Source organism: Xenia sp. Carnegie-2017, unplaced genomic scaffold (genome assembly GCF_021976095.1).
Source record: "Xenia sp. Carnegie-2017 unplaced genomic scaffold, XeniaSp_v1 HiC_scaffold_1, whole genome shotgun sequence".
Classification (NCBI taxonomy): Eukaryota; Metazoa; Cnidaria; class Anthozoa; order Malacalcyonacea; family Xeniidae; genus Xenia; species Xenia sp. Carnegie-2017.
This window is the reverse complement of record NW_025813402.1, coordinates 7,488,826-7,512,757: the sequence shown is the minus strand read 5'-3', so window position 1 is coordinate 7,512,757 and position 23,932 is coordinate 7,488,826. Positions and strand designations below refer to the sequence as shown.

The window sequence follows — 23,932 nt, the reverse complement described above, 5'->3', positions numbered from 1 at the left end:
ATTAATGTATGAGGAGGAGGGTGGGGTGGGGAGTGCAGAGGATGCTCGTTAAGATTGGTGCCTAAAACTAGCGCCTTAGAATGCTTAGAACACTTGGCTACGTTACCTTACAATTGCATGGTTGCAAGCAGCAACGCAAAGAGCCTGTTTAGTTAGTCCTGATATGTTTGGAAATATTTCCCTGTTGATTGACTGCGTGATGCTAATGCTTTGAAATTTACGTAGCAGGAGGAAAACGTACCGCAACTCGCTGTAGGTAATGTGATACCTACTAGAAAATGGACGCAATGTGACAGAGATGATTTAAACGTTAGCTGAAGGGTGATTTCAGGAGCAAATATCGTTAGTAAACGTTAGAACTGGGAAGATTTCACGAGCAAATTTCATCAGTAAACGTTGCACAAGGGTAATTTCATTAACAAATGTGGACAGCAAGCGTCAGGATAGGGGTAATTTATTAATCAAATCTCATCAGTAATGTTAGCATAACGGTAACTTCAAATCAAAACAACCAGTTCCTCCGTTGACAACTCGTCCAACAACTAGTCGCGATGATGGCGAAGAGAGTTGGTCGTTCGCTCCAGAAATAGTAGCCCCTCTTAGAAAGTGCATTGTTGTTTCAAAACTCATCTTCTGAAAAGGCGAAGCGTTCGATTCAAGGCCAATACGGTTGAAGGCCTTAATCGAGCCTTCGTACGTCATGTAGTCAGCTACCAAAGTGACATGACGTGCATCCACCTGTATCCCATATGCTCCAAAGACGTTCTTAACTTCCTAAAAAAACAAAGCTCACGAAATCATTTACAATCTACGTTTGCCAGCCATGCAACATTAACACACCGTAGCAATGACCCGGCCAGCTGCTTCGATTCCATATGTATTGGCCACTTGATGAGTGTCATTTGTGTAGATCTTGTTCACTTGAAGAACATTGGGATGGCTCCAAAGAACCTAAGAAAATATATGAAGAAATTAGAAGCAAAGTTATTTTCTGACTGTTTTCAAATCAAACTCTAGCGATAATCCATAAAACGAAATACTGCAAGATGAGCCGTAACATAAAAATACTAGTGTATTGGCATTCGTCAGGGTCTTTGCCAATCCATCGCTAAATATTAGCCACACATAAAATTGTATAAAAATACAAATCAAAAATCAATTTTTTATCCGCATTGTGCAACGATGAGATGCCAAATTTTTGTAACTTTGGTAAATGAAAACGACTGTATGACCTTCTGAATTTCACACTCTTTTTGCAAAAATATCATTAAATTAGCAACATAATGAATATAACCTTTAGATTAACTCCTTCGGTTTTGAACATGGAAGGTTTATCAACGTTTACTTTATCTTTGCTTTCGGCCAAAAACGATCTGCTGATTCCAGGAATTTCATAAATTACACTCTACGTAAAATCACAACGTAATATTATTCCCAGTGGAATGATCCATATTTATATAATAATGATAACTTTTGAAATACAGACAGTTTGCATTCGAAATAAGATAAAGGGTTTATATTTTGCCGATTATATATAGTCACATGCCCGAGGTAGTGAGATGTTACTGAAGGAAATTGAGATTATTTCCAAGAGTATCCTGAAAGAGATGACTAAATTTTGCCAAAAATGATGTAAACTATGTAAATGATATTTGTCTTGTGACTTTTCAAAAGTGGCAGAATAGGAGCAAAATAATAACACTGGTGTACAGGGCACAGCCATCTTCCAATCATTCAGCAACTGGCAACTTGAAAGTCCATATTTGGCTTTACGGTTCTATTTTGAGCATCGCTTTGATCTCATAATAAAAACTGTATGGACTAACCTGTGCCGCCAACTTCTCCACAAGTGTTGTCAACATGACTTTACTGCCTAATACAGGAAACTACACAAAAACAAATTTTTTATGTCAATATATGAATTAGAAGCAGCAGAAGAAAGCTGAAATTTCATATTGACCCGAAAGCTAACTTCACACCACTCTTGACTTTGTCTGTCAAAACAATACGACACAACGTTTGGAATGTTCATCATAACCTTCTGAAATTATTATTTTAAATATATCAATTAGTAATTATTCATTAAATGATTACCAAATATTGAAAATTCAATATATTCCAATATTATAAATACATTAAAAGACTTTGTTCAAAGCATTGTATTTAAAACAATAATTCGAATAGGGGGACGGGGGAAGCTACCGTTACAAGAAAAACGAATTTTCTGAGAACCGCTAATGTTTGTGGATAAAGAAATCTTGAAGAAATGAGACTCTTCCTTCGAAAATGAAGTTCCTAGTAAACAAATTTTTTATCGGTTGAAAAGAAAGATACTCTAAAACTTGAATGGATTTCATTAAAGTAAACTATCCTCACCATAATTGTTTGAAATATTAAAGAGAATAGATGTTAGAGAAAGTTGTGCTATAACTACTTTAGCAAGCAACTCGTAAAAATGCTCTTTCCGACATTAAAATGAACGTGAAGAGAAATCTTGAAACAGTTTTAGTAAATCTTCCATTTTTGAGGTTCTTTCACAGACTTTAATTTCAATAGGAAAGTCTCATTTCGTTGAGCTTGCATGACTAAATATCAGCTGATATGATCACTTGTACGCTTGAAAGACACTAAAATGACCTTAATAACGACAATCAAATAAGTTGAAACTTTAACCAAATATTTTAGTCGTTGAATGGACGTTTTCTTTCAAACAGAATAATTTTGAATTCATTTAGAAAAATCATTTTTTCAATTTTACAGCTCCGTCTTGTATTATGCAAGAGAACCAGAACGCCGTAAAATAAGCAGGAAGACAATTTTATAATGTTTCATCAAACGTAAGTACTTACTGCAATCCTTTTCTTGTATTTAGGATGAGCTTTTGCTGGAGGAAATGATTCCACTTCATCCATTGGTACATCACCTTCTTGCTCTGTAAACGTTCAAGTCTTGTGTAAGCACATGTTAACGTAAAAAGATCAAATCATTCTGTAACACATGTTTCCTTTCACAAAATCATCGTCACACACATTATACTTTCACGGAAGTTGCTAAAACAACAAAGTTTATGTGTCGACAGAACGAAAGATTGAAGTGAAAGAAACATGTAGTTACTGAAAATACAAGTTCTGTAAAGATACATTATGAAAAACTGTAAACTTTGCTTGAAAAGCAAAGTTTGTATAAATTTATACGTAACGCACAAATGAACTTCATGAAAAGTTAGTGTGACATACAAAATGATATGGCAATAATGCATTGATTGATACAGAAAGAGAAACTGTACTTAGCCATCCTGGAACTTGACTTGCGTTGTCTTCGTCCTCACCTAAATGAATGTTTGAGCTTACGCATACATCCGGTTACAATTTTCTAAAATTTGAGCATCAAGCAAAGGACAAATATGTCATCATTTAGATTGCAAAATTTTCACTAACTTTCATCGTTCTCTTTTAAGTATGAATTTAGCAGTGCTTCTTCCTCATCCGGGGCTTCATAACTTGCTTGCTTTGATGAGGATAAAAACACAATTTATTATAGAGTAGTATAACTTAGAAAGCTGAGGCTAAGGACAATAGACTGTGAGTTTTATATTGACTATGGACTTATGCAGGCCCCTTCCCAGGAACTATTCAGATGGAAACCCACTGTTCCGTAATAATTTTGGTTGTATATTGATTAACAATCTATATCTACAGGACAAGTTCTTGATTACTGAATAGAATATGCTGTCACGTCCAGGCAAACAGAGCAATATAGCAAAATTACACAATTTGTTCAAAGATTGACAATCAAAGCCAGATACCTGTTCCCTTCTTTGCTGGTATTTCTCCCCAGCTGCACCACCATCCATATCAGCTTCTTCTTCCGACAAATCAGCATTGTCATCATCATCGTCATATTTTCTCTCAGCTTTAGGCGCATCTTATAAATGAAAAGATTATTAATGAAAATCATGCCCATGTTAAATACACAGCACGGAATTTTGATCACATGTTTTCATATGTTATCAACCAGAAAGCTCGACATGAAGTCGTCTGATAAATTTGATGCAATACTGATCAAGTAAATTAAGATAATTGTGTGATATTTTGCTGAGATTTACAATGCTAAATAAGTACATAGATCTATCGTTCGTACTTTAACTATTACTTATGACGACACACAGTGGTAAACCTAGCGTTACTATTACTCAGACTGAATTGTTACACTTTTAAAGAGTCAAATAATTAATCCAAAAGGAAAAGCTGGAGAAATTACCGTTGTTATCTGTACTGTTTTCTGTGGCTTCATTCTCGTCGTCGCCGTCTGCCTTATCGCGGGCGGTTCTCAATAAACTAAGATAAAATGTATACAACTAAATTAAGTATGACGAAATTCTTAGAAATCTCCGAACACGTTATTCTTTGCATTTCAAATGTATTTACCTTTCTTTCTCTGCCGCATTGATGACGCGTGTTATAGTTGAAGCTAAACTTTTGAAGAATTTTGTTTCCATGTACGCCAGAATAGACTCCGGTGTAACAAAAAAATCCCCCTGTAAATTCAATACATGTTTATATAAGTCAAAAGGTTGACATCGAAGGTTATATTATTAAAGACAACAATAATAAAAACAAAGATAAAAAATAGATGGTCCCATTGTACACTCAAAAGTGACATCCACTTATTTAAAAACTGGTGTAGAAATGCAACAGGTATGGCAATATTAAGATGTAAAACAAATAAGTCAGCCAAAATTTTCTTACATTAGATTAAAATTGATTCTACATTTGAGAACGAATTTGGTAGCAGTTTTACATTAAAAAGATCAAATAACATTTAACAGCAAAAATAACGTTCAATTGTCAACCACAACAGTCAGAATTTCAAGCAACATTCTTAACAATTTAACAATAAGAAATTAAATTTCAAGATCCCAAGATCGTATTTTAAATAAACTGCTCAGCTTCGTCAAAAGAAGAGTAAAGCATGTTATGATAAAATTACTCGATGATTGACTGTCAATACACACACATCACACAATACAATTATTAAACCAAACCTCATAAGCTTCTTGAGGTAGGAACTGGAACCGTACGCGGTAAACACGACCTCTACATAATACAGAAATTAACTGTCATATGAATACACTAAAGGAAAATCAAAAAGGCGGTAAAAAACAAAGACAAAGTTTGCCGTACCTAGTTCCAGTTTCCCTTGATGATAGCGTTTCCCAAACTTCAACGCTTTCTAAAACCTGCAGGTTTTAATGACAGTGAAATTTGTTTTAATGGTCTTTGAGCATAAAAAAAATCGAAATAGTTTTTCATGCCATTAAAAAATCATGAAAACATCGCTACCTGTGAAAGCGTGACCTTTGTAAATTTCATTTTTAAGTTCTTTGCGAGTTGGAGAGCATCTTCTCCGGATCTTAAAGGAACCTCCATCGTCGGTGTCTTGATGTTTGCACTCGCTGTCATTAATATTTCCCTATTAAATGTGATTCTCGTCAAACAGTGAAACATAACAGTTCTCTACAATAAAGACAGTTCATACATAGGATGACATAGGATAATTAAAATAAATCAAGGATACATGAAGTAACCAATCATAGCAGCCCTATCTACAATTGAAGTACTCCCCATATAATGCAAAATGATATTGCTCTACTAAATAATAGCAGGGTGAACGGGATAACAGTACTGTGAGAAAAATACAAACCTCAAACGAGGTATACCCAGTGTTACATTCATTTCACCACGGCCAGCAAAGTGAAATGTATTCAATGTCATCTGCGTCGATGGCTCACCAATTGACTAAAAAATTCGATGTGAAGAAGAAACGTCATAAGCGCTAAACACAGACCTGCTTTACAGCTGAATTTATAGAAGACGCAAGCACAGACATCAAATGTGTTTAAGGGAGAAAGGAGTGTTTTAAATATCTTACTTGTGCAGCCAATAAACCAACACCTTCTCCGGGCTCCACCAATGAGCGAAGAGCTTTCAAATTCATCAGAAGTTGAAATTTCTCAGCGGACAACTTTTTTCTATACGGTGCATTGAAACTATTACCGACATGAAACCGACAAAGCTCAAACAAGAGGTTCTAGTTGTGGATTTCCCCCCCAAAACACGAATTTCGACGAGAAGAGAGATTAGGCAAAACAAGCGATACAATAACAAAATAAGGTGGATATTAAGAACATGGGAAAGCGTGAATCACTTTAACTTTAAGAAGCAAATGCGTTCTTTCTCAAAAGCTTGAAGGGATTGGGTACTCTATCGCTCTTTTTATAAACATCAATACAAAAGGATTACAAAAAGAATGGAAAAGGCAAGTATACGTACGGATATAGCTCTGGTTGATCAGTGAGACAACCATCAGGATTGGACATGATGTAATTCCTAACGCTTGAATGAAATTTCTCCGACACGGCTCCAACGTGGCAAGATGGAGACATTTTCGAGAGGACTGGGTCGGGTGGCATTGATAAACATGGCTTGTATCTAAAAACAATTGTAGAAAACCAACTGCTTTACAATTCTTTAACGTAAACATATTTGTTCTCTACGACTGACAAAAAGTACACAACTAAATGTTAAAGTACATAAAGATTTTTTTACTATAAAATAAAATTCAACTGCACTAACTTTCTTCTGTGTTGAGGCGAAACAGAGCGCCAGGCGGAAATAATGTCTTTATTTACCTATAATGAATTGAAGATGAGTAAAAAACTTCAGTATTAATAAATACAGTGAGTAACGGACTGGTTGTATGCAGTAGCAAGTTTAACATGTCATATTAGACAGTCCAAAATAAAGTTAGGTAAAAACGTGAATTATAGGTTTTCGTGCTTCAACAACTTTAATCTTCTATTGGCCGGACCTTTTCTTTTGAGTTTCATTCAGCTTCGTAATTGTTATTCATGCGCTACAATGATTGCTAAAGGGTTAAGGATGCATACAGCCTTGATTTTTATGTCTGTCGTCGCTTCTTACCATCCACAAATCTTCTTTCTTGATCATGCTTGATGTAAAACCCACATCAAATTCTTCTAGGAAACAATTAAGAGGTGAAATTCGTGGCGATTTATCACTTGGAGATCGTTTATGCTTCTTCATCCAACGATAAACCTTTAAAATGGATAATCAAATAGTAGAAAGAGTTAAAGTTTACTGACGCGTATCAAACTTTTTCAAGATGATAAATTCCATACCATATAACACTTTACAACATAAAACACATTGTTTCTTTTTGCAACATACACACAACGTTTCAAAATATACACGATTCCACACCATAAAACATGCTATTCCACAACATAGCTACAAATTTTCGCAACAAACATACAACATTTTACGACATACATGATTCGAAAAAATAAAACATATTGTTCCAAAACATACACTTTCACAATTATACGATATTCCACAACATACAAACAATGTTCTATAACATACAACTTTATACAACATACAATGTTGAACATACAACATTCCATAACATTCAATGTTGGGAGACACAAGACAAAACATTCCACATAATACAACGTTCCACAGACTACATCTTTCAGCAAAAAATATGTTCTCTACGAACATTGGAAAAATAATGAAGTGACTCGAGATTTTGAAACAGATACGTACCTTCCGCTGAGCCTTCTCCGCGGAAACCGAATCCAAGAGATCATTTGCAGACCTCGGTTTCAATTGTGTAATTAAAGCCTATGACAATAAAGAAACACAATAAAATACAGAAACTTATAGAATGTCGTAACATCATCAAAAATCTTTTACTTAAGTTTTTTTTAAATACTTTTTGAAAACTTGTGAAGCATATAGTAAGGGCTTGCATGGATGCACGAGGATAAAAATTCTAAGAATAACTTTTCTTTTTAAATCCTATGCACCGCTGCTGTCTGCATCAATAGAAACAACAAAAACTTAATTGCAACAAAACATAGTATATCCGAAAGCATAGCAAGCTTCAATCAAGTTAACTTTGATTAAAGAATTTTCAACGCAAGGCAGGACATTGGCATAAACAGTAACGCCGCCAGCCTGCAGAATTACTCCCGCTAGATAAATTCTGAAAGATTACCATAATTATTTTCTTCAGAAATCTAATGTTCTCATGGTCAGTGAACACAAAAATATTTACCTTTTTGGGAGTAAAGTCGGGCTGGCCACGCTACTTGGCGTAAATAAAAGACCCTTTGAAATTCATGCTCCACCACAGAATTTCTCAAAAGCCCAGCATTGCATTAAATCGACGAAAATTTAAAAATAAGTTGATTATAAACAAAAAACAAATCATTCTGGTGATTAGACGTGAAAACATAAACGGCAAAGAGCAATAGTGAAATGACCAATTGTCTTCGATCATGAACTAACGCAAGAAAAGACCTCAATGTTACAAACGAGTTTATGGCTGCCCAAATACCTTATAGTTGCTGACCATAAAAGGAAACTGTTTTTTAGAGAGAAAAGCAGTTTTCAAAACATCCAATCCATCTTCGCCATAGCAAAACTGAACGATAGATCCATCGCTATCCCTAACAGTCAAGTCGTAGCCAACTTGAAGTCCTTCCAGATGCTTGATGAGACATCGCTGAAGGTAGCCACTTCGGCTTGTTTTTACTGCCGTATCCACCAAACCCTTAATGAATGCATCAATTTGAATTCAAAATCTTGAACGAAAGCTAGTCCAAGGTAACGAATTCGAACATATCATCTGTAAGACTTAAGCCTGTTTTCCACTAGCCATGCATCGTAACGTATCGTAACAAAACGTAACATGCCGCATGCGTGCTTGTGCCTATTAACCATCAAATTCACAAGCACGCATGCGCCATGTCACGTTTTGCTAAGATACGGTAAGATGCATGGCTAGTGGAAAACAGGCTTGACAGATTATCTTTTTAACTGCTTTAAAACAGAAGTCGTAACTAATAAAAGAAAACTTTCACAATTCCATAAAATTTTTCCTTCATTATACAAAATGCTAGGAAAATAGCCGGCACTTTGGTTGAAAACACAGTTTCGAAAAAAAATGATTTGCAAACAAAAATACTTTCCATCAAATTTAGACGCTTGTCACGTCTCCCAGCTGAACCCGATGCTTTTCTTCATATTTTTCTACCAAGATTAAAAAAACATTGCTAATATTGCTTTCTTATCCTCCTTACCTCTCTTCCAGCCATACAATGAAAAAAATACTCTTGCGGTCTGATCCCAGTTAAGAAACGACCATCCACGAAACCACCAGCTCTTGGACTAGGATCGTAAGGACGAAATGACGGCAATGAGCGTCCGCTGATCATTAATGGCGGTCGCCGACCTTCCAATTCAATTTGTCCAAGTAAGCAGGATATTTGCATGCAGTTGACAACTGAACCTTTAGCACCGGACTGTACCATCAACTGTAGATTGTTGTCGGGAAACCTCTTCAAAAGGCCGAAAGGAATACATTGTTTGTTTATCTTATCTTGAACTTCGTCCGTTTTTCTTTTCATTTTCAAATCGAGAACTTTCATATCGCTATCATCACGACTGTGATGTGCAGTTTGGAATCTCTTTACCAACATTTCCCTGAAAAATAAAGTAATCATTCAATATAGAAACTTAAAACATCAATTCTAAATTTTGCAGCGTTTAAGGATGCAAGTTCAATATGTCTCGTCAGCATGTGGTTGCTGAAATCAACTCAGAAAAAATATTGGAGTCCTTGTAAGCTTTTCACTCTCTTGAAAACAATGTTATAATGAGTATTGTCGAAACTGAACTTTCCATCTATATGTCTTCGACTGAAGTTGCTGCGATTCCATGAAAAGAATTTTGAATAGTGGTAGGATCAAAAAAAACAACTTCCTCGTCGGGCCGCAGCAGCAAAAAGTCCCGGTAATGCAACTGTTAACCACTGCAGCTAAGACATTTTAGCAACCCTTTTATTGAGCAACAACAAAGTGTCCCATTGTGGACTATTTGCTAGATGGTATAATGTTGCTGAATACTTATATTCTTTCGCTCTATATTTAAAGCCAGGTTAATTATGAATTATTTCTGTTTCTTCTGAAAAAGCCCAAGGATATTCTTAATGAAAAAGAGCATAGTTTTAAAATTTGAGCATAATTTGAGCATTTTTTCTGGGGAAAAAGAGCAATGCTAGACGGGAATGCACTATTTTAAAACTACAACTCGAGCCTAATATTTCGGGTGATTTTATGTGTCAATCACAAAATACTTTGTATGTCAACAACTTTCTGACAACTTTTCTTACGTTTCTGTGTCTGTAGGAAGACCAAGAGCCTCGGTAGCCACCTCATGTCCACATCCACGTTTATCCTTTATTATCCTCATACGTTCACAATCAGCTATCGGCCTGACAAGAATATCTTCAACGCCTAATGTAAAACCTCTCATTTGAAGAAAGGCTGTAAACACTCGAGCAAGCGCAGACAAGAGAAGACTGGATACCACTCCACCATAGAGCTAGAAAAGTTTAAATGTCCAAAATATACGATGCTATACGTTGATTCAACTATCAAAAATATGCATGAATTTTGAAACAAAAAAACTTTTTGTGACCTACTTATAATCACATATAATTATAACAAGCAAAAACTTAAATCATAACAAATCGTTTCTGGAAAAGGTACACGTAAAATGGCATATAGTAGGCCATGTGACTACACAGAGTTTGCTTTCACAAATTGACACAATATCAAAAAATTCTTCCATGAACTGTGCAATGGCCGGCTTTTCAAAACTTGGAGGTGTGTCAATTGTTGACTATTTCAAAACTGCTTATTATTCAAAAGAAAATCGAATATTCTTTCATACCTCATAACAGCAATGAACCAAACTGAAGGGAGTTGAACCGTAATGAGCTTTGTCAAGAACACCACACAACAATTCTCCATTACGGATAACCACCTAAAATACACAACGAATCAAATCATTTCATGACATTAAAAATTATCACATGAACGACCACAAATACCTGGGATTCACACATTGAATTTAAATGGAGACCTTTTGATTTCAAACTCGGAGTTCCATTGACAAAGCTCTACAACAATAAAACAAAGCTATATCGGACGAATAAATCGTGCAGTAAAAAAATATTTTTTCATTAACAACTATTGAAGAGTTGGTGGTTGAGTGTAAATTCTTGGTATTGTTTACAAAATGGAATACTGATTTCTGTAATCTGACTTCTGACGTACTGATACACGTGCATTCTAAATGTGCGAGATGAAAAATGTGTACATTGATTCTAGTTGAGTTAAACATTTGTTTACAGTAAATGAGCATTTACAATACACTTCCAATTTTCTTTCGTTTGACATAATTTTCATGCGAAAATATGAAGACACAAAAAGTGCTTATCCATCACTGTTTCTGTGTGAAAGAAGGAGTAAGGCAGATTTTATCTCAGCTAATCGGCGTTTGGTTGTCAATAAATCAAAATTCAAAACACAAGAGAATGCAAGCAAACGAAAATAATTTATCGTCTATGTTCCTAGCCTGTATGAAAGCGAGACACAATGTTTAAGTAACAATGACCAGATCAATGTCATGCGCATCACAGAGCAGGTGATAAGATGTACGATATTGGACTAACATGAAGTAATACCTTTGAGCTAATTTTAGACTCTCCAGTAAGATTGAGTCTGCTTGACTTGTTTGGAACAATATTGAGGAGTATTGTTGATATCACCTGAAAAAGAATACAATTTTGTGACATTCTTACAGATGAAAAGTCTAATTCCAACGACAATGAAAAGCAAAATATTTCGGGGTAGCTTGAGGAACGCATGCGCAAAAAACGCTGAATTATTTTTTTGATGAAGTAATACTTTCGTTAAAAGTAACTCGCTTCACCAAGTGGTTTATACTATTTCCAGTAATGAAATGAATTGTCAAAAGATTTTTCGCATATTACTAGCTTTGAAACTCAATTTTGAAGCGTTTTCTTCGTTTTCCATTACAAAAACACGCACCAACATTCTCATTTTTAATGTCCTTTGACACTTTCCAAATTTGCTCTTCCACATCACACGATATCGTACACGAAGATCAACTCGCTGTAATACTACATTACGTTCGCTAACGCATACTGATTTAGCCAATCAGATTCTTTTGCTTTGGTCCACAAGGAATTAGAAATTTACCAGCAACTGCGGCAAACTTAGACGAAGAATTTGCAGAAAAATTAACGCATACAGTTACAGCATCGCTTTAAAAGTCAAGTGAAAATGAACCTTTCGGTGAGGGATGAGTACATTAATGCATAAATAATCGACCAATAATTACATTTTAACAGGTAAATAATAGGCCATAACATTTTCCTACAACTGCCAAGCACTTGCTAAAATTCTAACAATCAGCGAGTAACACATTTACTCTATTCAAGCCCGTAGAGGTTTATTTCTTTTTGCTACCTTTCAAGTGCGGGATTATTAGAGGGGGGGGAGGATAAGAGGCTAGGGCCTGAATAAATTTTCACATAAAATTGCTAGCGCTTACTAATTTATGCAACACATGCTTTAAAGCATTAAAATACCCAATCGAGTAAATAGATTGTGAAAAACAAAAAATCTCGACTATGATTTGTTTGATATTTTGCCACATAGCAAGTGACTATTTCGATTTTTTCATGAATAAATCAATTAGCATTCGCATTTTGTGTGGATTTCATCGTGAGAATGACTTTCCAGTGATTTTTTTACTGAATGAAAGTGGAAGATAAATAGAAGGTAAGGTTTGTTCTTTCTGGTACCTTTCGAAAGGGTGATTATTAGAAGGGGGACTGGGGTTAAAACGAGGCTGGGGCCTGGGGTCTAAATAGAAGAAATACGGTAATCACAAACAAGTAACTGGCAATTATTTAGAAAAATTAAACATGGAATTAAAAATATATTTTCTATAAATAAACATGTCTACCACTTTCTACATATGTATATTTAAATCCTAATTTCTACTTAAAAACTTCAAGAGTACATGTCAAGCATTGCTAAATATTTTTGCGAGCATTCCATTATGCTTTTAAATTCGCAATTAGTTGCTCTAGATTCAGCTTTTTTGGAAAACTTTTTGGCCTGTTCGCGTTGCCGATTTCTATCATTTATAATACTGACATTTTGAGAAAGTCGGTAAAAAAGCATCGATCGCGCTAAATAATACTGACATTTGCGATAATCTGTGAGCGGATAACCCTCGTTGATGAACTCGTTAACAGCATTTAAACTTATCTTAGCTTTCTCCAGTTCCTTGTTGTCTAGTAAAATTTCAGGCTTCGCGCAGTTCATGAAAGAAGATTGCAGATACAGAAAAGCAAGATTAATGTGTGCCTTCTGTAGTTGATCGAACTTCGATAAATCGCAATATTTTGCATCCTTAAGATGCATGATTGCTTTTTGAGAAAAGAGAACAGCCTTTGACGTCAAATTTTGGCACTGATCTCGGTCGGTTTCGTTCTGTAAAAGAATGGTGATGACGGCAGCAAGATGGCAATAATATTCACCAACAACAATGCCAGTCGGTAGTTGATCAACAATTGCTAAACCTTTGTCAGCTTCTTCGTAACTCTTCTTAATGTTACCACGATATTTCTGAACACAAGACTTTAACAGGTGTAAACGAGCTTCATTTATATTTGCATCGACTGTGGATTTACTCAACAGCGATTCATAGTCTTTAATCCGAGGCTCCACGCAGTAAAAATGCCCGAGTTTATAAAGAGCAGTTATTTCGTTCAGCATAACGACCAATTTGATCATATTGAAGCTGGAATTTTCTTTCTCTAGCAGTTCCTTTTTTGCCCAAAATTCATCCCAAAAGCCCGCATTTATCAATCGTATCAACACTCCATTCACACGATGAAATAAATTACGGTTACCATGGGAGCTCCAACTAGATCGTTCAATGTGACGAATCTGAAGATTGCTTAATTGATTCAGTTCATCTTCGTTTGGCCTCTGACAACATGATGCCCTTCGACGAAATCTTGCTGTCCACGTTTTCAAATCCATTCTTGTCACAACACCATTTACAAGATGGTAGCTTTCTGGCTCTGAGACAGAAACACCACCGGGACAACGAGCTACAGTAATAACGATCATATACGTCGACTCCATCACTTGACCACGTTCGTCAAAAACGGCACAAAAATGAATGTCCCAATGGACGCCACGAGAAGGCTTTTTATGAAGAGAAAACCAAACCATTTTGTTGATTTTTCTGTGACTTTTTCAACTACTTTTTCCTTTTCTTTTATCGTAACTTGTTCCCCATTAATTCTGCGAAACTCATCATCAACTCCGACGTAAATTACTCCACCACGGCAGTTAGCAAAAGCTGAAATACTTTGAAGGAGCTTGTTACCAGTCCCAACGAGTCGATCTGCCAGGGTCGTGCCTTTGGTTGACTCAAACTTCAATTGCTTGAACTGAACATTATATGATTCAAACTTATTGATTTTCTGTCCATATACGAACGATTCTCGGACAACAGGCAAATTATGTTCTGTGTCAACATCGGAAGGTTCAGTCAATACAGCATCTTGAACAGATGCCAACGGATCTGATATTTTGAGGATTTGCGAATGCGAGGGAATGAACATTTGGTAATTGACAGTAACCAAGTCATGGCAATTTGCAATGTGGATACAAATTTCACGAAGATTAACTTCAAATCGGATTTTGCGGGACATGAACCCTTTTCCAAATGGTGCTGAAATCCATTGCTCAATCTTCTTTACCTTACTATCAATTTCTTTATCACTCACATCGTTGTTCTCGAAAGGTAGCACAAGCTTTCCTCCATTAGTGTTTAATAAAGCACAGACACTTGGCACCACTACCTTTTTCAACTCTTCGTCCGGCTTCGACCAGCAACCAGGTAAAGAAATCTCACCATTTACTTGAAAAGAGCTTTGCATCTCTTTTTAATTGGTCCTAATACAAAATTATACATCATTACAACAAATAATGTTTGGGTATGTGACTACACATAAGTATGTAAGTAGTAAAAAATCAATGTTGAACGAGCGATCAAGCATGAATAATTATTGTGAAAAAACCCCACGATATCACTATTTCTAATAATAGCTATCATAAATTGTTCTCATTAACAGTGAAAAGTACTATTTCTTGTTTTGCATTTTTATCGTGTGTTAAAGACGATGGATAAAAATCAGTGGAAATGGTTATTTCGTAAACGAATTTTAACAATTTCGGGCTCCTTCAACATAATTGCTGTCGACCATGAAGCTCGTGCTATGTAGCTAATAGAGTGTATGGAGTGTGTAGGGGGTGAGGAGCGTGAAATATATGAAGCGTTTGGGATGTGTGGAATTTGTGAGGTGTTTGGAGTTATGAAGCGTCTGGAGTGCATGAAGTTTGTGGTGCATATGGAGCATCTGGGGTGAATGAAGTGTGTGAAGGGTGGGGTGTGTGGAGTGTGTGTGGAGTGTACGGACCGTCTAAAGTGGATAGAGTTGGTAAGGTATATGGACCGTCTGTGGTGGAGTGTGTGGGGTGTAGGAAGTGCGTGGGGTGTAAGAAGTGCATGGAGTATGTGGGGTGTATGGAGTGTGTGCGGTGTATGGAGAGTATGGAGCGTCTGAGGTGTATGAAGTTTGTGGTGCATATGAGGCATCTGTGGTGAATGGAACGAGTGGGTGTGTGGAGTGTATAGATCGTCTAAAGTGGATGGAGTTTGTAAAGTATATGGAGCGTCTATGGTGGATGGAGTGTGTGGGGTGTATTGAGTAAGTGGGGTATGTGGAGCGTGTGGAGAGTATGGAGCGTCTGAGGTGTGTGAAGTCTGTGTGGTAAATGGAGCCTAATGGGGTAAATGGAGTCTGCGGAGTGTGTGATGTGTGATGAGTGTGTGGTGTGTGTGCAGAGTGTATGATATGTGTGAGGAGAGTGTGAAGTGTATGGAGTTTGTGGGGTGTATGCAGGGTGGGACATGGAGGACAAACTTAAGTCGTCAAGTCGTTTCAAATGTATATTTATTATATAGCGCGCACAAAAAAATCTTTACAAACAACATCCAACCGTCAAAACATTATATCAGAAAGATGTCCATAAAACGTGATGCCATAGAAAAGATCTCATTCTTCATAAACCAATTTTTAACGCACGTCTTTACACACCGATAGTTACACTTTTTTTGGAACCCTTTGTGTAATACTTAGGAGTAGAAAATGTGGTGTTGCTTAGTGGACGAAGTGTCGTCAGTAAATATGACGTGATTCTTACACTAAGTTTTTGTCAACACTAAACTTTGATAGGTATATATGAAGCTACATGGTCGGCAGCCTTCTAAATTTTATAGATATATATTTTATCAATAAAACGCTATTTAGTTCAATGATAAATCTCCTCCCCAAGTCAAAAGATCAAGCCATACATGCAACTGCTCGCATAATTCCACAACTCTGTACAAATAATAATTAAAATGGCAAGATGCCTGCTGCACGAACACTACAACAGCGATACATACATAGCACGCGTCATTCAAAAATAATTTATCGTCATTTGTATGAAAACGACGTATTGTAACATTTAATTGTAAAATTTACTGTAACATCTGTATTATAGTTTGGCAAACTGACGAAACGTTTTCTATTTAATCATATTCGAACTTTCTGGTTAAGTAATAGCTAATAAAAGTTTATACAATTTATGAATAAGAGTTACGAATTGTGACAATACAAGCGGCATGATTGCCTATACAATAACAACAATATACGCAATTATAAGCCGCTGTATTTATGACAAAGTGGGGATTATATAGCAACTCGCAAGATACATATTTTGTGGTGATTGTAGTGAATACAGCAGTAACAAAGCACTCACCTTCGACGGAGAAATGCCACCAATTAATCGTTTGTTTCGAACAATTTAATACTGAGAGTTGTTTATTGTGAGAAGGCAATGAAGAGTTGTTTATCTTCCAAAATAGGTGTGGTTTTAACTCATTACAAGGGAAACCCCCTTTTTAAATCTGAGTTTACAGTTATATTTGCATATTGACATCATTGCACTCAAACGTCACAATTCCTCACATTACCACACAACTTCGCCATGTTTATAACGGTTTGTCCTCCATGGTTTTTACCGTGGTATGTGTAAAATTTTACCAGGTGTAACTAAATATTCGCATGACTCGAATTAAACATACAATTCATATTAATCGGAGATTTCCTGGAACGTAAAATTCTGTGAAAACTGTACAAAATGAGAAAACATGACGTTTTGGATGAATGACCATATCGCATAACAAGCACAATTAGCAAAATTAAATTATCTTAAACCAGAACAACACGACGTCAACGAAATATTAAAATAGCATAATCCAAAAGCTGTACACATTGACAACTGTCTTACTTGCTTTCCCGTCCATAATTCCACAGGTTTTATAATTGTTGGTTTTAAAAGCTCAAAACGTCGATTGGTAATTGATGCTAACGAGCAATATACTAATTGCTGATAATCCAATCTAAAATAAAAAAAACCTCAGCGATTCAATATGTTCTAAGTACACTTCTACCTCAAATATTCTTATTCCTGTATTCTAAGAGCTGACTCACACACACTTACTGTGAGCAGAAGACAAAAATTACGCTCTCACTAATCAATGGCAAAATGAACTCTCCATCAATAGCTAAAATATTTTAAATCAAGCAGATAGAGGATTGATAATACTGTCTTTGAATAATCACGAGGTCATTTTGAAGCCTCAACCTGTGAGTGTGAGTGAGCTTTTTAGCCCAATACAGGCGTAAATGTCTTAAGATATTTAATTAAAAAGTTTTTCAACAAAGTTGTATGATCATACTTATCAAAAAAACGACCACGCATGGTGAGAGAGACTCCAGATACCATATGATCCTGAATCAAACCACTAACTGGTTTTCCATCTTTTGGAATAAGATACTGAAAGTTCGTACTCGCTGAAATTTTACGAAATAAACTCAATCGTTAAATGGAAGTAAATAGTCCACAAATATGCACAAATTAGACACATAAATGTACACAAATGTTCACATGATGTACACATAAATGTACACAAATGTGCACAAAATATACACAAAAATGCTCACATGATATACACATAATATGCACAAGCTGTCACATCCATAGCGACAAGAAATGTATGGTACAACTCACCAATACCATACGCTTCTGATCTTGCCAATTCATTTTGTGGAAAATGAGCATTCATTTCGTCTCCATCAAAATCAGCATTGTACGCCTTGCAATTAGCGTAATGAAGACGAATTGTTTTCTCACCAGGAAGAACACGCGCCTTGGAAATAAATACATTGCAATAGACGAGACTCATAAAGGTGCAATCAAATACTCTAGGCATTATGAATTCCAACATCATTATAACATATAAAGCTCACTTTATGCGCCATAATACTGGGTTTGTGAAGAGTCGGTTGTCGATTCAGCAGCAAAATATCTCCGTCCTTCAGATGTCGGTAGACCTGAAAATAAAAAACATATTATTGCCTTGAGATGTTACATGTCTCGGCAACTTTGGTTGCAAACCAGGAATAACAGAACACGCATCAAGTGCTTTCTATGATTAACCTTTTTACTCTGACATAAAGGCAACGATGAATTTGAAGGCGTTAACAATCTTTTTGCAAGAGCTTTTCTTTGATTGGGATCCGCACCGCTTAATAGAGTCTTTTTACCATCTTCGTTTTCAATTACGTTAGCGCTGAAACAAATTCAAGAAAAAAATACCGCGTTCTGAGATGATCACGGCTACATACAACAATCAAAAACAAGCTTTTAGAAAATCGCAGCAGATTGAGTTGGATATGATGTGAGGAGTAGTAGTGTTGTAGACTGAATACTTATTACTCTAGTATATTACATGATTGATAGATTTCACCTTCATGCACATTGCACAGGTGAAGATGTTCTAGGCTGGGAAAAAATGAATGCGAATCATGTGTCGTCAAGATACCAACTTTCATACCTAAGTCATTTTTTTAATAGTTTTGAGAAAACGAGAAAAGAATACGCAATAACTTCGAAAACAGTCAAAATTTTTATTGGACATCATTTATGGAATTCATTGAGTCGATTTCAATTGATCATGTGACTTTAGCAGTAGATGGAAAACACTCACCGGTGTGTGAAGTAGCAAGTAGTTTTAAACAGAAATCCAAAAATTGAAAAATGTCACTTAGGCGAAAAAAGTCAGTAACTTGACGATAAGTAGAAAAATAACCACTTCTATTGCTCACCCAGGATGAATATTTGGTCCATTTATGACTGCCTGTCGTAGTTCTTTGACATTCCACGGAGTTACTGGCTGAGGATAGGTGAGTTTCTTAGCGAATACCTTTGAAGTATAAATAGTGTGAGTGAAGTAATCAAACAAATATGACTCGTGAGGAAATATTTCCACGCTCGTACAGTAACAAATTGTTTTCGTGTTGAAAAGAATTTCGAGGATAAAATTACTGGGAAGTTATTGCGACAAGATGTACTATCACAAAACTTCTGGTTAATGTCTGAAACCACTGCTAAACCTTCCATGCAATGAAACCTAAAGCAGCTAGAGCAAGTTCCTAAAGCAGGCAGGGTCTCAGATCTCTCAGCGGTTGTCAAAAACATCAAAGCGTCCAGATCATTAAGTAGGGTGTTTGCCTCATAATTTGGTTAGAGTTCCCCACATTTCATAAGACCAGCCAACTGTGGCATAGCAAGGCGCAAATTTGGTCATGCTGTGCAAATTTTTCATTTTTCTAATTTTTCCAAATACATATAATTTCATGCAATATAATTTGTAATAACAATATACCCAAATAATACTACCTTCTTAAGTACTATATGCTCTATTTAATAGATTCCGTACATTTCAGCTTTTTCAGATGAATCTTTATTAAGTTGAAACTGAATTTACCATTACTTATTTCTTTAGAAATTAACTGTTTTCACAATGAGTGAACGCCAAAAAATTTACAAAGAAACTTGCAGGCTGTCAGCGCCACTGCCATAAAAGATAACGAATTTAAACCTTACCTCTGGAATACCAATTTGATCAGTATTTATGTACGGATCAGGAGATATAACCGAACGAGCAGCATAATTTACTCGTTTTCCCATCATGTGTTTACGAAACAGACCTTCCTTTTTCTCGAGTAACTAAAAATAAAACATGCAAATAAGATATCCTCTGTGCGTAGGTTCCATGACTATCAACCAGTCATAGAAAAACAAATATACCTGCTTTATTCCTGAGGTTTTGGTCGTGTTCAACTTATCTAAATCACTATCCATGAAGCTGTTCACATCATTCTGAAGTCGGACCCACGTATTTTGTAATTTTTCTTTGGGACTTGCACCTGGGATTCGATCATATTTTGCCTAATAAGGTAGGTTATTTCAACTGAAGTGTCTAAGTGTCTTTTATAAAAACTTCTTCTCATTAGCTTACCAATGCATTGGTCGAATTTGCTGGAATTGGAGCACCGTTTATTACCGTTTCGCTGTTTGGCACTTCTTTCATTTGATCAAAACACATCTGTAAAACTTGACAGTCGTCCAGAATTTTGTTCAGATTCACCGTCTGAGGATTGTCAAATTTCTTGTCTCCCATAACTGATAACTGTCAGGGGAGGGGAAACACAGTAATTTCAAGAAGTAGAATGGAGCGAAGAGAAAAATGCACTATTTCATCTATATATAAGGACGAGCGATGAGTTGTCATTCCTGCTGAACAACATATTTGGATGACTCCTTTTTTCACTTTTCTACGTGATATTTGTGAGTGTTATCATGTAAGATCCTACCATGATGATGAAAGATGGTACTTAAATTTTAATACTTACGTAACAGAGTCCTAGATACGATCCAGTTATGGATCACAACGACTCATAGTGTTTTGTACTATCCGTTATCAACAATAACATTGAACGATTCCAATGTGATCTTACCGGTCTAAATCTTGCAGGAGGCACGGGAATTACGTTGAGTAAGAACATTTGGGGAGATGATTTTCGTTTTGTAGCAGTTGGAGTTGAATATGAACCAAGTAATACATTTAATAAAGCCTCGTCGTTTTGCCAAACTTGATGTAAATGTTTCTGCACTTCAAGTGGAGTGATGTGAACTTGCTGGGCACTGATTACAGTATCATCCGTGTCTTCGTTGACAGACTCGGAAATCGTCGGTGGATTGGCAAAAACGGATGGTTTTTCTGAAAATTGCAGAAAATCACATGGAACAAGATGTTATAATGATGGACCCGTAGATGTTAAACGTAAACATCGAACAGAAAATATCAACTTCTATTTTTACTCATATTTATCTGAAGATGAAGTCATCATTTGGAAATCTACCGATGATATGTTTTTTCGTAATATGAGAAGAGATGTGATACGTATTTGGACTAAATTTGGCGTTTTAAGATAATGGGTCGTTTTTCATGCAATAATATTATAATAAATACACATACATGTACCTTCCAGAATATTTTCTTTGTTGTCAAAATCTTCATCACCAAAGTCATCATCACATAAAAATGACGAGTTGGCCGTTGCTGCCGCAGACGACTTATTTGCATTTGATTTTGAAAGCCTTGACACGTTTTCCCAGCTAATGGCCTGTTTAGAGCTTAAACCTTTCAAGTATATTTTGGAATTGTATTCAATTCTGACACTCCTCCGCGGTGCATCACAGTGTTGGCATTTCTTTGCCCTGAATAATAAGTGTTTCTTCATGAAATTTTTGATAATCCTGTTACGAAGTTCAGTTACATTCTTGGCGTTATTTGTTTTCCTTGACTGTTTCTTGTTCTCCACATTCTTCATGCTTTCCTTCAAATAATCTTGAACGGCAGCCATGACAACATCTTCACGTTTGATGTTGCTACCATGCGCATCAAATTTTGCTGAATGTGCAATGGTTTCGAGATCTGACGCAACTGCCAGCAATCCATAATCTAGGGCTTTCATTTGACTAATGAATAAAAAGCAAAATGAAACTGCTGTATCAATTATTTCAACAATTATAATCGACATCAAAGGGACTTTGACAAGATACTATGGTGGCAACTTGTTGAAATCATTGTACTATTAGTCCACTCAACTTTATTTTGGCTCCTAGTTAATTTCATTAAAATTCAAGGGCACACAATGTCGGACTAAAAGCTTTCATCATAGTAGAACACAAACCGCCAGGTACTTGTAAAAAACTCTTCTGCTAGTAAAATCTCATACAGTACTTATGTATTTTGTGATAGTAGCTGTCAGCAAAATATTCAAGTCATCCAAGAAAAAATAATTAATCCAGGATGAAGGTAAACTACAATTTTATGGGCCTGTTTATATGGAACCAAGTTACCTGTCTATGCAAGAAATTCACTCAGCTGGGTAAAACAACAATATGTTTATATGGCACCAGTTAGAAGACAAGCAATCCTTAGTATGCATGCCTATAAATAAGACTTCTCACCAGGCTAAAAAACACACCTAATGTGTTTCTATGGAAAATATTCATAAACTTAGTTACACAAACCGACTTATTGGCAAGGCAAGTTACTGTATCATAAAAACCGTTAACCAGAAAAGCATTCACTTTTAATAATGTCCGAGATATCCAGCTGAGCAAATTACTGGACAAACCAAGTAACTTTGCTCCATATAAACAAGCCATGAATCACACTTACAATGTGTAAACATTGTGGTAAAATGACACACAACCATAGATTACAATTTATATGTGCCATATGTATTACACTTAATACCAGGGGCTGCAGAGAAGGGAATTCCCCCCCCCCCACACACTTTTTCAATATCTCTTGCTTTGTAAAGTGTAAAAGTATAAAAATACGCTTTTGCAAATACTTACATTTGATAAGTATGGATGTTTAACAGTATCTCATGTCTCACTTATGTTTCACTTTCTTTTTTTAGTTGACGTTAGATTGATCAATTATAGCACATTTAGACTGATTGCCGGAGTACGATACCCTGGTTTGGGTAAAAATCTGCAGGCCTTTCACACAACGTAGTACTCACTAGCTTTGTCTATTTATGATAGGGTACTACCTATTTTTGTGGTGCACTTATACATGAGCACCATCAAAATGTTGTGTTTACATTGGTGCCCATGCCTGAGCACCGTGCCAGGGCACTCAGTTTCTGAACACACTATAATAAACTTTACAAATGAAATAAACAAATTTTGTAAATTGAATGAATACTGATAAAACTGTTAAAAACAACTTTGCTAGTACTGAGTACAACAATCCTTCTTTTGCCCATCCCCTCCACTTTTCTAACCACTTCGTGGCCCCTGAATACTAGTTGATTGTGGTGAATTCTCGTTTAACAAAAATCTTAACGTTAATTAAATATGAAATTGACAGTGATACTATATATCAAGAATACATTGTGTCACTGTCAATTTCCTAAAATGATTCACGTAACTTAATCATATTGAGCTCATACCATTGAAGCAAACATATAGCTGCTTTCTCCACATCCACTTTGTGACATTGAAAACACGTTGATCTCAATATTGTGACCAATAATTTCATAAATAACGGATGGTAAACCGGTAGTTTCAACTCGATGTGACCAAAATGTCCTGGACAGTACATGCTGCCCTGACCACAGGTAGTACACACATCATCGCGATCTGCAGGACCTAGTGCTGGATCATAAAGACCTCCATAAGTAGGGTTGCCGAAGTGATCGAATGTTTGAGGGTTTCTGATACATTTTACGCTTAGTTTCCTGATTTCCTCATCAGTATAAAGAGAAAATCGGACACAGTTCAAGCTTCCAGTTTGCCTTGACAACGATTGCATTCTATTCAAAAAACGGACGATTACATTATTCAATAAGTGGCATACAACTGCCCAGTTTTCGACAGTATATAGTATGATTGAAATTGGAAACAATA

At 36.0% G+C, this 23,932-nt stretch overlaps 2 protein-coding genes across 2 annotated transcripts; both read right to left on the bottom strand.

Moving 5' to 3' along the window:
- Positions 1 to 438: 438 nt before the first annotated feature.
- LOC124436212 (DNA-directed RNA polymerase I subunit RPA1-like) lies at positions 439 to 23,923 on the bottom strand. The gene is made up of 38 exons (XM_046986159.1): positions 23,476 to 23,923; positions 21,486 to 21,982; positions 20,959 to 21,221; positions 20,460 to 20,630; positions 20,249 to 20,389; positions 20,045 to 20,167; positions 19,264 to 19,361; positions 18,596 to 18,728; positions 18,406 to 18,489; positions 18,167 to 18,305; positions 17,835 to 17,949; positions 17,384 to 17,495; positions 11,620 to 11,703; positions 10,984 to 11,052; positions 10,824 to 10,916; positions 10,261 to 10,472; positions 9,170 to 9,572; positions 8,425 to 8,640; positions 7,629 to 7,706; positions 6,984 to 7,118; positions 6,636 to 6,691; positions 6,333 to 6,491; positions 5,932 to 6,031; positions 5,704 to 5,798; positions 5,343 to 5,472; positions 5,184 to 5,239; positions 5,045 to 5,096; positions 4,428 to 4,537; positions 4,261 to 4,337; positions 3,806 to 3,924; positions 3,438 to 3,507; positions 3,287 to 3,328; positions 2,850 to 2,932; positions 1,961 to 2,041; positions 1,827 to 1,886; positions 1,295 to 1,405; positions 841 to 951; positions 439 to 774 (listed from the first exon to the last, which is right to left on the bottom strand). Exons 1-38 carry the CDS (start codon positions 23,835 to 23,837, stop codon positions 481 to 483), a joined length of 5,334 nt encoding a protein of 1,777 aa, XP_046842115.1. The 5' UTR covers positions 23,838 to 23,923; the 3' UTR covers positions 439 to 480.
- On the bottom strand, positions 12,883 to 16,948 carry LOC124436223. The gene is made up of 2 exons (XM_046986170.1): positions 16,853 to 16,948; positions 12,883 to 14,941 (listed from the first exon to the last, which is right to left on the bottom strand). Exon 2 carries the CDS (start codon positions 14,210 to 14,212, stop codon positions 12,977 to 12,979), a length of 1,236 nt encoding a protein of 411 aa, XP_046842126.1. The 5' UTR covers positions 14,213 to 14,941; positions 16,853 to 16,948; the 3' UTR covers positions 12,883 to 12,976.
- Positions 23,924 to 23,932: the final 9 nt, after the last annotated feature.

Excerpts from the sequence above, each read along its gene's own strand:
- LOC124436212 (XM_046986159.1), bottom strand. The coding sequence starts at position 23,837 with ATGCAATCGTTGTCAAGGCAAACTGGAAGCTTGAACTGTGTCCGATTT. Across the intron at positions 20,168-20,248 it reads AAACCTCAGGAATAAAGCAG|TTACTCGAGAAAAAGGAAGG; the intron begins GTATATTTGTTT and ends TTTTATTTTTAG. Across the intron at positions 2,933-3,286 it reads TCAAGTTCCAGGATGGCTAA|AGCAAGAAGGTGATGTACCA; the intron begins GTACAGTTTCTC and ends GAACGTTTACAG.
- LOC124436223 (XM_046986170.1), bottom strand. The coding sequence starts at position 14,212 with ATGGTTTGGTTTTCTCTTCATAAAAAGCCTTCTCGTGGCGTCCATTGG.